Here is a 16,474-nt window from a genome sequence, read left to right on the forward strand (position 1 = left end):
CTCTATTTCAACCCTCACCATAACGCTGATTAATGTTTTCTTTTCTTATATAATCATCTCTTGCAACTGTAATCACCTCTCTTTTTGTTTTGTTTCTATTATGTGGTGAACTCTCTAGTTTGACCGCATTCGTGTGGGGAATGTGATGGATTGTCTATTTTATTATATGTGCTTTGCCTTACCATGACACGCATGCATTTGTTCGAATAGTACAGATACTTGATATAAGGTTTGAGTGATATGATCATTTGTTATTTTGTTTGATTATGATGTAAATTGCTTATTGGAATGGTTTCTGATGTTTGTCTTCAATTTTTTGGTAAAGCAATACTAAATGGAGGTTTCTTGAGGGTGTGAGGGTCTCTGGTGCACTACCACCTAGAACGGTCTTGGTGTAGCAGTGTATCTGTGATAAAGGTGTGTTGGAAGTTCTATGCAACTATGTGAGTGCTCAATTTGTTTTCATTTTTGTATTTGATTTTTGTCCAATGGAATTGAATAGTTAGATAAAAGTTTCAATTACAGGCAGCTCCATCAAAGAAGTTTCAAACTTTCAACCTTCAAGACATGTAATAGGCTTATGTACTGCGGTTTGCATTTCATCAAAAGAAAATTATTTCCTAGCTTAAATGCTGTAATTTTGCAATAATCTGATGGTATGAAGCTAAGCATTTGACCTGAATCAAATAAGTATCCTTTGTTCATACTCATTTTTTTTGGGGCCTGGATATATGTTTTTACTTTTTATCCTAATGTGTTCTCTGCATATATGATTTAGTATAGAGAGAGTTTTACTAATACAAAAAGGAAATGATTTTATAGAGAAAGTGAACTTCTATGTATTTAATGCCATTGGAAACTCAGATTTTATCTTTCCTATAAAAATTCTTTTGTTTTTGTATTCTTCACAAATGCCCTTTGTAAAATTGATAAAGATATAAATTCTGTCAACTGCTGTCTGGTATACCAATGTGTTTTCTAGTCCAAATTTTTTAAGAGTTTGCTTAATTCATTTTTTAGGTTTCATGGGGAGAATCAAGTATGATTCAAGCTGAAAGGTTATTTTCCTGAACCCAAAGAACAAGGAAATGTTGCTGGAGAACTTCAAAGAACAGATTGCTTTGTCTGTGAGAAGCATCCAGTGGAGCTATGCAATATTCTGGTCTACTTCATCTACCCAACTCAGGTACTAACTTCTAACTAACTGCTTCCTTGAATTTCAGTTCTGTTTTGTGATTTTTTTTTTCATTTTCTGTTTCTTGAATATGTGTTGTTTGTGAAAATACCTCAATGGACTTCATATGACGAAACACATCATGACTTGTTTGTTCTTCTTCTATAATATGAACAACTCAATAGAATAGCTTCTTAGACAACACCACAATTCAATAATACTACTATTCAAAATTAATTTCTTTCTATTCATGGTGCCCATTTAGTAGGGTGTTGAGTTGGGGGGGGAAGGATATTACAATAGAGACATTAAGACAAGGAAGACAAGTTAAGGAGTGGAACTCAATTCTGATCAGATAGGGTTGCAGCGGAGTGAGTAGCTTCGAGAGTTATACAAGTCCCTCAAAGCTGTAGATGCCAGCCCTCAAATTAAGGTTGTTTTGTGTGTTGGGTTAAGTTTTCTTCAAACAAAAATGGTAGCTGTTGTTAGCATTGGTTTTTCCAATAGAATCTGAGTCTCCGGCGAGAGAAATAGAAAAAACATATTTGAGAAAAAAAGGTTTTTCCATGAGCATTGCTTTTTTTTTTGCCTTTTGACTTTTCAGTATGAATCTAGCTAAATACATACTTTTTTTTCTTATCTTGACACAATTTACAGCAACTTCACCGATGCTCTCCCTTTGGTACGTGTTCTTTGTGTGATTAGGTCAAACTGTAAATAATTAAAGGCCAAATATTCATGTTAGAGCTTAATGGGATGTGTGATTTTGCTTTTTGATGTGTTGTTTCTGTTTCAGGTGAAGTACTACTCTGAGAATAACAAGAGGCTTATTCACTTCTCTACTTGTGAAGTTGCATTTATTTTGACCTGCAGAGGTCAGTAACTCTTCATAACTTAATTGTTATCAGATCTCATTATCCTTCTTGTTGCTGCAGCTGTGTTATTAGAACTCCTTTTTTCTATTTTTTACTTTTTATTCCGTATCTTATCTGAAATTGTTGGTTATAATGGCTTTCCAAAAGGATTTTATCGAAATGTTCAAACATAGGCGTTCAGTTGACACTTTTTGAGACTATAAGTATCTGGGAACCCGAAACCATGTTGATGGAATAGTTGGGGAGTAAGCAGCTCAATTATTTATCCATTATGCTTTCTTGTCCTTCTTTTCTTTTATAATAAAACTTATTTATGAAGAACTCATTATTTCCACTCTTATTCCACTGTCAAGGTACAAGTGGTTGACTTTTGGAGAAGCAGGTACTGCACGGTCAGCTATAGGCTCTGGTCTGATTTATTATGGAATTCCAAAGGTTAATTCTATAATATAGTCATGAACCTCAATTATTTATTTCAATACTTGGCATATATTATTACATAACCACTGGTATGTGCATTTCCAGGAGCTTGCTCTCCCTTTTCTTTTTATTATTTTCTATTTTATAAAAGAAACACAAAATATTTCTTTTTACTATTTTTTCTTTGCACTAACATCGTGATTGTAGTTTCTTACCACCATCTGTAGTTGCTAATGATTTATAATTTTATTTATTCAAGAAGCATCATTTATGATTTCATTGCTAAGTACTTGTTACCACTTGCCTTTTTCTGCCTTGGATGTAGGGAAGCAGTAATCTTCAGCCCTTTAGCCACCAAAATCTGATGATGTTGCAACTATTTGCTATACAAGTGGTACAACTGGAACCCCAAAGGTGAGTAGGTTCTTGCCAAATTACAATTTTTTGTTTATGGTAGATGTTGTGTGCATGAAATGCTTTCCTTGGTAATGGTCACTTTATAGAACATTCTTCATTTATCCTTCTGCTAAACGAATTCTCTTCAGGGGGCTGTCTTGAGCCATGCAAACTTCATTGAAAATGTTGTTGGGACCACTATGGATGAAAAATTTGGCCCTTCTGATGTGTGAGTTCATTTTGAATGCCTACGTCATAATGTCTAGTAGTATTATTGTCATATTTTGGCTAATAAAATATTCTAAATATTCTTGCTCTGGATTCCTTTTTATTTTCAGTTATATATCATATCTCCCTTTAGCACACATTTATGAGCGGACAAACCAAGTCATGCATGTACATTTTGATGAGACTCAGATCACACATCTGCTAAAAGAGGTCCAGAAGATATTGAGGTTAGAACATGGCTTCAATTGGGGTGTCAGAGATGCTTGGAAACCCCATCAAGTTGAGTGGTGCAACAAGGTCAGCACCATCAGCTTCTAGCCCTGCCACCTTCGAGACTGTGGCTCTCTTTGGTAAGAAGAAGGCAGCACCACCTCCTCCTTCAAAGAAAGCTGCTGCTGCTGTCACTCCTGCCAATGATGAACTCGCCAAGTGGTATGGTAAGTGGTTGCTCCTATCTTCACATCCTTTCCTTCTTTTGTTCTTTACCATATCTAATCTAGTTACTAGAAAAACTTCTACATGAACTACTTTTTATTAAATTATAAGTATTCTTTAAGCAGAAATTCATTATAGAATATGCAAATAAACTGAGAGAACCAAAGTAGCTAACAAGTCCATAGAGTATAGACATGGTTGTGTTCTTTTGACAATGTAATTTGTTGAAATATGGTAACCGAGAAAGGAAGAGAAGGAACTAACAAAGTTTGACTTAGCAGTAAGAGGAAGGTAAATTGCTGGTTGATCCCTTTTTTCTGATGTTAAATTGCTCTCTAGTATGCTTGGCAAGTAAATTCACTTTATTGAATGGGAATGATCATCTTTCTTATTCCAGAATTGGTTTCAAGTAGAAAATGAATGTATAAATGCATGCATTAAAAGATGAACAAAGAACTATATCTCTGTTCTCTTCTTATTAAAGTGAATGCTCATTAGCTCAGGAGCTTGTGTTGAAAAATTTACTCGTAATTAATGAGACTGAGCTTATATTTATGCAGTATAATTGAATGGTTTTGCAGGATTCTGGCTGAAGTTGAAAACCTTGCTACTAATTGTAATGAGACTGAGCTTAAGTTGTATTGTTTCTGTATTTTTTTTCAATTTTTAGTTTTGGAATTCGAACTCAAGATTTATTTTGTATTTGAGTATTAGTTTTTTAATGTATAAAACAATTATCGCAAAAATTGTCACTAATTATTGTTTAATTTATGTTGTACTAAAAGTTGCATGCTATATTTGTAGGTTTAGTAATAAAAAAGGTTTGAAAATTTATATTTTGTAAGTAAAAATAAGAAAAAGGATTTTTTTTTTAATTTTATGAAGCTATTGCCACGCTTTTAATGTGTGGCCATATAACTGGCTATCGCCACGCTTTAAAAAGTGTAGCCATATCTTTCTCTATCGGCACGTTTTTAAAGAGTATCCAAAACAAACATTCTGGGACGTTTTAAAAGCGTGGCGATATGTGCACTTTTCGGTACGCTTTTTAAGCGTACCTATAGGTTAAGACCTATGGCTACGCTTTTAAGCGTGGCAAGAAATGGAAGCGTGCCAACAAAAAAAGCGTGCCGATAGAACCACAAAAGCGTGGCGATAGAGCAATCGGCACGCTGGCAGATGTGACCCTTTCACAAGCATGCCGAAAGTTCAAAAAGCATGGTGAAAAGCTATCAGCACGTTTTTTTGCACTTTTCAGCACGCTTTTAAAGCGTGGCAGAAAGCTTATTTTCTTGTAGTGAGTGGCGGAAGTGCAAGGAAGATGCTTGGTGACTTTACTGCACCAAATTCCAACTTCCATGGAAGAAGCATCTCAATCCCTGCCATTGGAGCAAACAATTTTGAACTAAAGCCTCAATTAGTTTCTCTGATGCAACAGAATTGCAAGTTTGATGGACTTCCATCAGAAGATCCTTTTCATTTCTTAACTGAATTCTTGCAGATCTGTGATACAGTTAAGACCAAGGGATTTGATCCCGAGGTCTATAGGCTTATGCTTTTCCCTTTTACTGTAAGAGACAGAGCTAGAACATGGTTAGACTCTCAACCTAGAGATAGCCTGAACTCTTGGGATAAGCTGGTCACAGCTTTCTTAGGCAAGTTCTTTGCTCCTCAAAGGCTGAGCAAGCTTAGAGTGGATGTTCAAACCTTCAGACAAAAAGAGGGTGAATCCCTCTATGAAGCTTGGGAAAGATATAAGCAACTGACCAAAAAGTGTCCTTCTAACATGCTCTCAGAATGGACCATCCTGAATATATTCTATGATGGTCTGTCTGAATTGTCTAAGATGTCAGTGGACCATTCTGCAGGTGGATCTAATCACCTGAAGAAAATGCCTGCAGAAGCTCAGGAACTCATTGACATGGTTGCAAATAACCAGTTCATATACACTTCTGAAAGGAATCCTGTGAGTAATGGGACGCCTCAGATGAAGGGAATTCTTGAGATTGATGCTCTGAATGCCATATTGGCTCAGAACAAAATGCTGACTCAACAAGTTAATATGATTTCTCAGAGTCTGAATGGATTGCAAAATGCATCCAACAGTACTAAAGAAGCATCTTCTGAAGAAGAAGCTTATGATCCTGAGAACCCTACAATGGCAGAGGTAAATTACATGGGTGAAGACTATGGAAACACCTATAATCCCTCATGGAGAAATCATCCAAATTTCTCATGGAAGGATCAACAAAAGCCGCAACAAGGCTTTAATAATGGTGGAAGAAACAGGTTTAGCAATAGCAAGCCTTTTCCATCATCCTCTCAGCAACAGACGGAGAATTCTGAGCAGAGCCCCTCTAGCTTAGCAAACTTAGTCTCTGATCTATCTAAGACCACTCTAAGTTTCATGAATGAAACAAGGTCCTCCATTAGAAATTTGGAGGCACAAGTGGGCCAGCAAAGTAAAAGAGTCACTGAAACTCCTCCGAGTACTCTCTCAAGAAATACAAAAGAGAACCCTAAAAGTGAGTGCAAGGCTATAACCTTACTTGGTGTGGCTGAATGCACAGAGGAGGAGGAGGATGTGAATCCCAGTGAGGAAGACCTCTTGGGACGTCCTCTAGACAAAAAGGAGTTTCCAATTAAGGAATCTAAGGAATCTGAGGCTCACCTAGAGACCATAGAGATTCTGTTGAGCTTTCTTTTACCATTCATGAGCTCTGATGACTATTCATCTTCTGAAGAAGATGAAGACATTGTTGAAGGGGTAGTTGCCCAGTATTTAGGAGCAATCATGAAGCTGAATGCCTAGCTATTTGGTAATGAGACTTGGGATGATGAGCTTCCATTGCTCATTAATAAACTGAATACCTGGGTTCAGCACACTTTACCTCAAAAGAAACAGGATCCTGGTAAATTCCTAATTCCCTGTACCATAGGCACCATGACCTTTGAGAAGGCTCTGTGTGACCTAGGGTCAGCCATAAACTTAATGCCATTCTCTGTAATGGAAAAATTGGGAAATTTTGAGGTACAGGCTGCCACATTCTCATTAGAGATGGCAGACAAATCCATGAAAAAGGCTTATAGACAGGTAGAGGACGTGCTAGTAAAGGTCAAAGGCCTTTACATCCCTGCTGATTTCATAATCCTAGACACTTGGAAGGATGAGGATGAATCTATCATCCTTGGAAGACCCTTTATAGCCACAGCAAAAGCTGTGATTGATGTGGACAGAGGAGAGTTGGTCCTTCAACTGAATGAGGACTACCTTGTGTTTAAAACTCAAGGATCTCCCTCTGTAACCTTGGAGAGGAAGCAAGAAAAGCTTCTCTCACTGTAGAGTCAACCAAAGCTCCCACAGTCAAACTCTAAGTTTAGTGTTGGGAGGCCACAACTAAACTCTAAGTTTGGTGTTGGGAGGTCCCAACAATGCTTTGAATATCTGTGAGGCTCCATGAGAGCTCACTGTCAAGCTATTGACATTAAAAAAGCACTTATTGGGAGGTAACACAATTTTATTTATCTATGTATTTTCCTTTTTTTAGGTTGATGATCATGTGGAGTCACAAAAACAACTGCAAAATTTAAGAAAAATAAAAAACAACATTAAAAACAACACACCCTGGAAGAGAGACTTACTAGCGTTTAAACACCAGTAAGGGTAGCAGAATGGGCGTTTAATTCCCAGTCTGGCACCATTCTAGGCGTTAAACGCCAGAAACAAGCACCAGACTGGCGTTAAACACCAGAAACAGGCTACAATCTGGCGTTAAACGCCAGAAATACGTTGCATCCTGGCGTTTAACGCCAGGAAAGAAATAAAAGCTGGCGTTTAACGCCAGAAACAAGCAGCAGTCCGGCGTTAAATGCCAAGATTGCACAGCAAGGGTGTTTTGTATGCCTAATCGGAGCAGAGATGACACATCCTTGACCCCTCAGGATCTGTGGACTCCACAGGAACCCCACCTACCCTCCCACAACACTCTTCACCAAAAACCCCACCTACCTCACTTTAAAAATTCAAACACTTTTTCCTCCCATACCCAACCCTAATGACCGAAACCCAACCCTCCCTTCACCCCTATATAAACCCCTCACTACTCCTTCATATTAACACAACACAAACACATTTCCCCCTCTTAGCCGAATTCACTTCTCCCTCCATCTCCTCCATTTTTCTTCTTCTTCCCCTTCTTTCTTTCTTCTTTTGCAAGAGGACGAGGAAACCTTTTAAGTTTGGTGTAGTAAAAGCATTGCTTTTTGTTTTTTTATAACCATTTATGGCACCTAAGGCCGGAGAAACATCTAAAAGAGGAAATGGAAGGCAAAAGCTTCCACCTCCGAGTCATGAGAGATGGAGAGATTTATCTCAAAGGTCCATCAAGACCGCTTCTATGAAGTTGTGGCCAAGAAGAAGGTGATCCCTAAGTTCCCTTTCATGCTCAAGAAAAATGAGTATCCGGAGATCCGACTTGAAATCCGAAGAAGAGGTTGGGAAGTTCTTACCAACCCCATTCAACAAGTCGGAATCTTAATGGTTCAAGAGTTCTATGCTAATGAATGGATCACTAGGAACCATGATCAAAGTATGAACCCGAATCCAAAGAATTGGCTTACAATGGTTCGAGGGAAATACTTTGATTTCAGTCCTGAAAATGTAAGGTTGGCGTTCCACTTGCCAATTATGCAAGAAAATGCACGCCTCTACACTAGAAGGGTCAACTTTGATCAAAGGTTGGACCACGTCTTCATGGACATATGTGTGGAAGGAGCTCAATGGAAAAGAGACTCAAGAGGCAATCCGGTTCAATTGAGAATTGTGGCAAGAGGATTGTTGGAGTTTATCCAACGCTCCATCATTCCTACTAGCAACCGATCTGAAGTGACTGTGGATCGGGCCATCATGATCCATAGTATCATGATTGGGGAGGAAGTGAAAGTTCATGAGATCATACCTCTAGAACTCTACAAGGTGGCTGATAAGTCATCCATCTTGGCAAGGTTAGCCTTTCCTCATCTCAATTGTCATCTATACAATTTGGCTGGGATTGACATAGAAGGAGACATCCTCATTGAAGAGGACAAGCCCATCACTAAGAAAAGGATGGAGCAAACAAGAGAGCTCATTCATGGACTTCAACAAGAGCATGAGGAAGATCCTCATCAAGAATTCCCTGAGATGCCTCAAGGGATGTAATTTCCTCTACACAACTATTGGGAACAACTCAACACCTCCTTGGAAGGCTTGAGTTACAATATGGACCAACTAAGTGTAGGGCACCAAGAGCACTCCATCATTCTCCTTGATATTAGAGAAGATCAAAGAGCTTTGAGGGAGGAGCAACAAAAGCAAGGAAGAGACATAGAAGAGCTTAGGTGCTCTGATGAGCGGATAATTTATACGCTTTTTGGCATTGTTTTTAGTATGTTTTAGTTAGTTTTTATTGTATTTTTATTAGTTTTTAGTTAAAATTCACTTTTCTGGACTTTACTATGAGTTTGTGTGTTTTTCTATGATTTCAGGTATTTTCTGGCTGAAATTGAGGGACCTGAGCAAAAATCTGATTCAGAGGCTGAAAAGGACTGCAGATGCTGTTGGATTCTGACCTCCCTGCACTCGAAGTGGATTTTCTGGAGCTACAGAAGCCCAATTGGCGTGCTCTCAATGGCGTTGGAAAGTAGACATCCTGGGCTTTCCAGCAATGTATAATAGTTTATACTTTGTCCGAGATTTGATGGCCCAAACCGGCGTTCCAAATTAGCTCAAGAATGCCCAGCGTTAAACGCCGGAACTGGCACAAGAATGGGAGTTAAACGCCCAAACTGGCATAGAAGCTGGCGTTTAACTCCAAGAAAAGTCTCTACACATGAAAGCTTCAATGCTCAGCCCAAGCACACACCAAGTGGGCCCGGAAGTGGATTTTTATGTAATTTACTCATCCTTGTAAACCCTAGGCTACTAGTTCTCTACATATAGGACCTTTTACTATTGTATTCTCATCTTTGGACGTCTAGTTCTTAGATCATCTTGGTAGCTATCTTTGAGTAGTCTTATGCTATCTTAGATCATGGGGCTGGCCTCACGGCCATGCCTAGACCTTGTTTTTATGTATTTTCAACGGTGGAGTTTCTTCACACCATAGATTAAGGTGTGGAGCTCTGCTGTACCTCGAGTATTAATGCAATTACTATTGTTCTTCTATTCAATTCAGCTCATTCTTGTTCTAAGATATCACTTGTTCCTCAACTTGATGAATGTGATGATCCGTGACACTCATCATCATTCTCATCTATGAACGTGTGCCTGACAACCACCTCCGTTCTACCTTAGATTGAGTGGATATCTCTTGGATTCTTTAATCGGGATCTTCGTGGTATAAGCTAGAATTGATGGCGGCATTCAAGAGAATCTGGAAGGTCTAAACCTTGTCTGTGGTATTCTGAGTAGGATTCAATGATTGAATGACTGTGACGAGCTTCAAACTCCTGAAGGCTAGGCGTTAGTGACAGACGCAAAAGAATCAATGGATTCTATTCCAACCTGATTGAGAATCGACAGATGATTAGCCATGCCGTGACAAGGTGCGTTGAACATTTTCACTGAGAGGACGGCATTGTAGCCACTGACAACGGTGATGCCCAACATACAGCTTGCCATGGAAAGGAGTAAGAAGGATTGGATGAAGACAGTAGGAAAGCAGAGAGACGGAAGGGACAAAGCATCTCCATACGGTTATCTGAAATTCTCACCAATGAATTACATAAGTATCTCTATCCTTGTTTTATGTTTTATTCATAAATCATCCATAACCATTTGAATCTGCCTGACTGAGATTTACAAGGTGACCATAGCTTGCTTCATACCAACAATCTCCGTGGGATCGACCCTTACTCGCGTAAGGTTTATTACTTGGACGACCCAGTGCACTTGCTGGTTAGTTGTGCGAAGTTGTGAAATTATGTTTAGACCATGGTATTGAGCACCAAGTTTTTGGAGCCATTACCGGGGATTGTTTGAGTTGTGAAAAGAAGAGATCACAATTTCGTGCACCACGCTCCATTGGTTCTTCAAGAGGAAGACGCCATCGTCACTAAGGTGGACTTATTCCTTAATCTCCTTGTCTATTTATTTTTCTGTTTTCGGTTTTGAGCTTTATGTTTGGCTATGTTTTGTGTCTTCACGACATGATCATTAGTGCCTAGTGTCTATGTCTTAAAGCTATGAATAATTCCATGAATCCTTCACCTCTCTTAAATAAAAAATGTGCTAAATTTTAAAAGAACAAGAAGTACTTGGATTTCAAATTTTATCTTGAAATTAGTTTAATTATTTTGATGTGGTGGCAATACTTTTTGTTTTCTGAATGAATGCATGAATAGTGCATATTTTTTTATCTTGTTGTTTATGAATGTTAAAATTGTTGCCTCTTGAAAGAATGATGAACAAAGAAAAATGTTACTGATAATCTGAAAAATCATGAAATTGATTCTTGAAGCAAGAAAAAGCAGTGAAAAAAAAATAATAGTGAAAAAAAGTGGCAAAAAAAAGAAAGAAAGAAAATGAAAAAGCAAGCAGAAAAAGCCAATAGCCTTAAAACCAAAAGGCAAGGGTAAAAAGGATCCTAGGCTTTGAGCATTAATGGATAGGAGGGCCCAAGGAAATAAAATCCAGACCTAAGCGGTTAAATCAAGCTGTCCCTAACCATGTGCTTGTGTCATGAAGGTCCAAGTGAAAAGCTTGAGACTAAGTGGTTAAAGTCATGATCCAAAGCAAAAAAAGTGTGCTTAAGAACTCTGGACACCTCTAACTGGGGACTTTAGCAAAGCTAAGTCACAATCTGAAAAGGTTCACCTAGTTATGTGTCTGTGGCATTTATGTATCCGGTGGTAATATTGGAAAATAAAGTGCTTAGGGCCACGGCCAAGACTCATAAAGTAGCTGTGTTCAAGAATCAACATACTTAACTAGGAGAATCAATAACACTATCTAAAATTCTGAGTTCCTATAGATGCCAATCATTCTAAACTTCAAAGGAAAAAGTGAGATGCCAAAACTGTTCAGAAGCAAAAAGCTACTAGCCCCGCTCATCTAATTAGGACTAAGTTTCATTGATATTGTGAGATTCATTGTACATTCTCTTCTTTTTATCCTATTTGATTTTTAGTTGCTTGGGGACAAGCAACAATTTAAGTTTGGTGTTATGATGAGCGGATAATTTATACGCTTTTTGGCATTGTTTTTACATAGTTTTTAGTATGATTTAGTTAGTTTTTAGTATATTTTTATTAGATTTTAAGAAAAATTCACATTTCTAGACTTTACTATGAGTTTGTGTGTTTTTCTGTGATTTCAGGTATTTCTGGCTGAAATTGAAGGACCTGAGCAAAAATCTGATTCAGAGGCTGAAGAATGACTGCAGATGTTGTTGGATTCTGACCTCTCTGCACTCGAAATGGAGTATTTGGAGCTACAAAAATCCAAATGGCGCTCTCTCAACAGCGTTGGAAAGTAGACATCTAGGGCTTTCCAAAAATATATAATAGTCTATACTTTTCCCGAGTTTAGATGACACAAACTGGCGTTTAACGCCAGCTTTCTACCCTATTAGGGTGTTAAACGCCAGAAACAAGTTGCAAAGCAGAGTCAAACGCCATAAACAAGTTACAAACTGGTGTTCAACTCCAAGGAAGACCTCTAGACGTGAAAGCTTCAATGCTCTGCCCAAGCACACACCAAATGGGCCCGGAAGTGGATTTCTGCATCATTTACTCATTTTTGTACCCCTAGTAACTAGTCTAGTATAAATAGGACGTTTTACTATTGTATTTTCATCTTGGTATCTATCTTTGATCAGTTTATGCAATCTTAGACCTTGGGGGCTGGCCACACGGCCATGCCTAGACCTTGTTCTTATGTATTTTCAATGGTGGAGTTTCTACACACCATAGATTAAGGGTGTGGAGCTCTGCTGTTCCTCGAGTATTAATACAATTACTACTATTTTCTATTCAATTCAAGCTTATTCTTATTCTAAGATATTCATTCGCACTTCAACCTGATGAATGTGATGATCCGTGACACTCATCACCATTCTCACTTATGAACACGTGTCTGACAAACACTTCTGTTCTACCTACGAAAGCTAGAGTGTGTATCTCTTGGATTCCTGGTCCACGACGGATGGTTGCCTCTCTTGACAACAGAGCCTTCCATTCCATGAGATCAGAGTATTCGTGGTATAAGCTAGAATCCATTGGCAGCATTCTTGAGATCCAGAAAGTCTAAGCCTTGTCTGTGATATTCCGAGTAGGATCTGGGATGGGATGATTGTGACGAGCTTCAAACACGCGACTGTAGGGCATGGTGACAGACGCAAAAGGATAGTAAATCCTATTCCTACACGATCGAGAACCAACAGTTGATTAGCCATGCGGGAAACTGTAGAGGACCTTTTTCACTGAGAGGATGGGAAGTAGCCATTGACAATGGTAACGCCCTACATACAGCTTGCCATAGAAAGGAGTATGAAGGATTGGATGAAGGCAGTAGGAAAGCAGAGATTTAAGAAGGATAAAGCATCTCCATACACTTATCTAAAATTTCCACCAATGATTTACATAAGTATCTCTATATTTATTTTACGTTTTATTTACCTTTTTAAAACTCCATAACCATTTGAATCCGCCTGACTGAGATTTACAAGATGACCATAGCTTGCTTCAAGCCGACAATCTCCATGGGATCGACCCTTACTCACGTAAGGTTTATTACTTGGACGACCCAGTGCACTTGCTGGTTAGTTATGCGATGTTGTTAAAAATAGTGATATTACAATTGTGCGTACCAAGTTGTTGGCGCCATTGAGATCACAATTTCGTGCACCAGTGTCCAAGATCACAAAATCGGTAGGAAAGATGAACTCTCCAACCTTCACTAATAAGTTATCCACAACTCCATTGGATATCTTGATTGATCTATCTGCCATTACAAGTGACATCCTGGTAGGTTTGATTTCCTCTATGGCAAGCTTTTTCATCATTGAGAGGGGCATCAAGTTGATGCTAGCACCCAAATCACAAAGAGCTTTTTCTAATGTCATTTTGCCTATAGTGCATGATATGACAAAACTCCCTGGGTCTTTAAGCTTTGGTGGAATACCCCTTTGAATCACTGCACTGCATTCTTCAGTTAGGATGATGGTTTCCTTCTCATGCCGCTTCTCTTCTTATTGATGAGTTCTTTTAAGAATTTTGCATACAAAGGCATTTACTGTAATGCTTCAGCAAGGGGGATATTAATTTCCAGCTTTTTAAAAACTTCTAGGAACTTGGGAAATTGTTGATCCTTGAGCTCCTTCTGTAATCTTTGAGGGTATGGCGAAGGAGGGGTGTAAGGCTTCACCATCTTCCTCTGTTCTTGTGATTGCTCATCCATGACTTTCTTTCCCTTCTTTGAAGCTTGTGGCTCTTCTTCTTTCTCCTTGAGCTTCTCCTGGTCTTTCTCTTCAGTTGCCATTTCTTTCTTGCTGCTGGCCTTGTTATCCTTCACTGTTCTTCCACTCCTCAGTTAGATTGCCTTGCATTCCTCCTTGGGGTTTGGGATAGTGTCACTTGGAAGTGTATTGGTGGGTCTTTCAGCTACTATTTGCTTGGACAGTTGTCCAATTTGCCTTTCCGGATTCCTTAGTGAAGCTTCATGGTTCCTATTGGCCAATTCTTGATGCTTGATCATTTTCTTCATCATTATCTCCAAATTGGAAATTCTTTGGGATTCTTGGGGTGGCTGTGGTTAACTGTAGAATGTGGATGGTGGGTGAAAATTATTTTGGTTAGCTGAGGGGTTATTAGGTGGATAGAAGTTGGATGGGGGTTGGTTATTTTGTGGTTTTCTATATGGATTTTGGTTAGTATTTTGATGGTTTTGATGGTTTATGTTACGTGAATAATTTTGGTTGGAGTTTCTCTGCCAGGATTGTTGGTTTTGGTTCTCTCCCCACCTCAAATTAGGGTGGTTCCTCCAAGAAGGGTTGTAAGTATCACCATGAAATTCATTCTGACCAGCACCTTGATTGTGCATATAATTAACTTGCTTCGGTTGTTGCTCTTCATAGCTCTCTTCATTTTGTCCCCATGTAGGTGATGGTTGAATTGTAGTGTTCACTGCTGCAATTTGAAGACCATCAATCCTCTTGGCCATCATCTTCATTTGCTGCTGGATCTGTTGATGCATCACCTTGTTTTGTGCCAAGATGTTGTCCACACCTTCCAGCTCCAATACACCCTTCCTTTGAGCTGGTTGGCGTTGCCTTTTATAAGCATAGAAGTATTGGTTATTTGCCACAGTGTTTATGAGATTCTGAGCTTCCTCAGCTGTCTTCATTAGTTGTACTGATCCTCCAGTAGAATAATCCAAAGCTTCTTGAGCTTTTAAAGTCAATCCCTCACAGAAATTTTGAAGTCTGTCCCATTCATTAAACATCTCTGGTGGGCACTTCCTAATCAAGGCTTTGTATCTTTTCCAGGCCTCATAAAGTGATTCTCCATCCATTTGGGTGAAGGTTTGCACCTCTGTCTTTAATCTTATGATCATCTGAGGTGGGTAGAATGTAGCCAAACATTTGCTCACTAAATCCTCCCAGTTGTTGATGCTTTCTTTGGGAAATGCTTCTAACTATTGAGTTGCTTTATCCCTCAGGGAAAATGGAAACAACAAATAAATGTCTGGGTGTACACTATTTGTCTTAACTGTGTCACATATCCTCAAAAAGATGGCTAGGTGCTGATTTGGATCTTCCAAGGGACCTCCTCCATAAGAACAGTTGTTCTGCACCAGTGTAATGAGTTGAGGTTTCAACTCAAAGTTGTTTGCATGAACATTTGGAGTGAGTATGCTACTTCCACATTTTCTTGCACTGGGGAAGGTGTAGGAGGCTAGAACTCTCCTTTGAGGCTGGCCATTGTTATTAGCCACCCCTTCATCGGGTAGATTAGGGGGGTTGCCCTCCATCTCTTGATTCTCTTCCTCTAATTATTCTTCTTCAATTACTCCCTTCACTCTTGCTTCTCTTCTCAATCTCAAGAATGTTCTCTCTGGTTCAGGGTCAAAAGAAATGCAGTCACCTCTTCTCCCTCCTGACATGCAACCAAAACAACAAGAAACGCAAACAGAGCACTCTGTTCCTTGAGTGCTGTTAGGATTAGTAGAGACAAAATCTCAAATACTTAGTGTGCTTAACAAAACAAAGAAAAAAATGCTTAATCTAGATTATCACCCTACTTAATCATTGTCAATCTATATCAATCCCCGGCAACGGCGCCAAAAACTTGATGAGGAAAAAATGATTCCACACAAACTCACCGACAAGTGTACTGGGTCGCATCAAGTAATAATAACTCACAAGAGTGAGGTCGATCCCACAGGGATTGATGGATTGAGCAACTTTAGTATGGTGATGAATTTAGTTAAACGAATATTTGATGATTTGGGTGAAACTTGATTAACAGAAATAAAATTGCAAGAAAATAAAAGGGAGGAGGTAAATTCAAAAAATCTTAAAGTGTAGAAGAAGTAAATTACAGAAACTTAAAGTGCAAGAAAGTAAAAGAGCTGAAACTTAAATTGCAAGAAAAGTAAATAACTGAAACTTAAAGTGCAAGGTATTTAAATTGCTGAATCTAAATTGACAGAAAACTTAAATTGCATGAAGAATAAAGGGATTTGGGTACTGGGATTCAAAACTGAGCTGGAAAATATAAAGTGCAGTAAATTAAAGAAGTGTGAGATGAAGAGAAATTGCAGAAGAACCAAAACAGAAATGAAAAATTTCAGAAGAAAGAAAATCAAAGAGACAACTAAGATCAAATCCCCAATTATTAGAATTATAAAAAGGAAAAGCAAATGGGATGATTCTCAGATGAAGAATTTCAGTCCAATTCCTCAATC

General features: G+C 38.6%; 2 protein-coding genes and 1 long non-coding RNA gene across 3 annotated transcripts; 2 read left to right on the top strand and 1 right to left on the bottom strand.

Annotated features, from left to right (window-relative positions):
• Positions 1 to 406: 406 nt before the first annotated feature.
• On the top strand, positions 407 to 2,030 carry LOC130958069 (uncharacterized). Its single transcript, XR_009077324.1, has 3 exons — positions 407 to 443; positions 1,021 to 1,186; positions 1,971 to 2,030. It is a non-coding gene; the product is annotated as an uncharacterized LOC130958069 (long non-coding RNA).
• A 1,012-nt stretch (positions 2,031 to 3,042) lies between these two features.
• On the top strand, positions 3,043 to 4,338 carry LOC130957083 (chlorophyll a-b binding protein CP26, chloroplastic-like). The gene is made up of 4 exons (XM_057883980.1): positions 3,043 to 3,094; positions 3,204 to 3,530; positions 4,110 to 4,177; positions 4,333 to 4,338. Exons 2-4 carry the CDS (start codon positions 3,329 to 3,331, stop codon positions 4,336 to 4,338), a joined length of 276 nt encoding a protein of 91 aa, XP_057739963.1. The 5' UTR covers positions 3,043 to 3,094; positions 3,204 to 3,328.
• Positions 4,339 to 13,798: 9,460 nt separating this feature from the next.
• Positions 13,799 to 15,079, bottom strand: LOC130957084 (uncharacterized). The gene is made up of 2 exons (XM_057883981.1): positions 14,470 to 15,079; positions 13,799 to 14,079 (listed from the first exon to the last, which is right to left on the bottom strand). Exons 1-2 carry the CDS (start codon positions 15,077 to 15,079, stop codon positions 13,799 to 13,801), a joined length of 891 nt encoding a protein of 296 aa, XP_057739964.1.
• Positions 15,080 to 16,474: the final 1,395 nt, after the last annotated feature.

Source organism: Arachis stenosperma, chromosome 10, assembly GCF_014773155.1.
Source record: "Arachis stenosperma cultivar V10309 chromosome 10, arast.V10309.gnm1.PFL2, whole genome shotgun sequence".
NCBI classification, from domain to species: domain Eukaryota; kingdom Viridiplantae; phylum Streptophyta; class Magnoliopsida; order Fabales; family Fabaceae; genus Arachis; species Arachis stenosperma.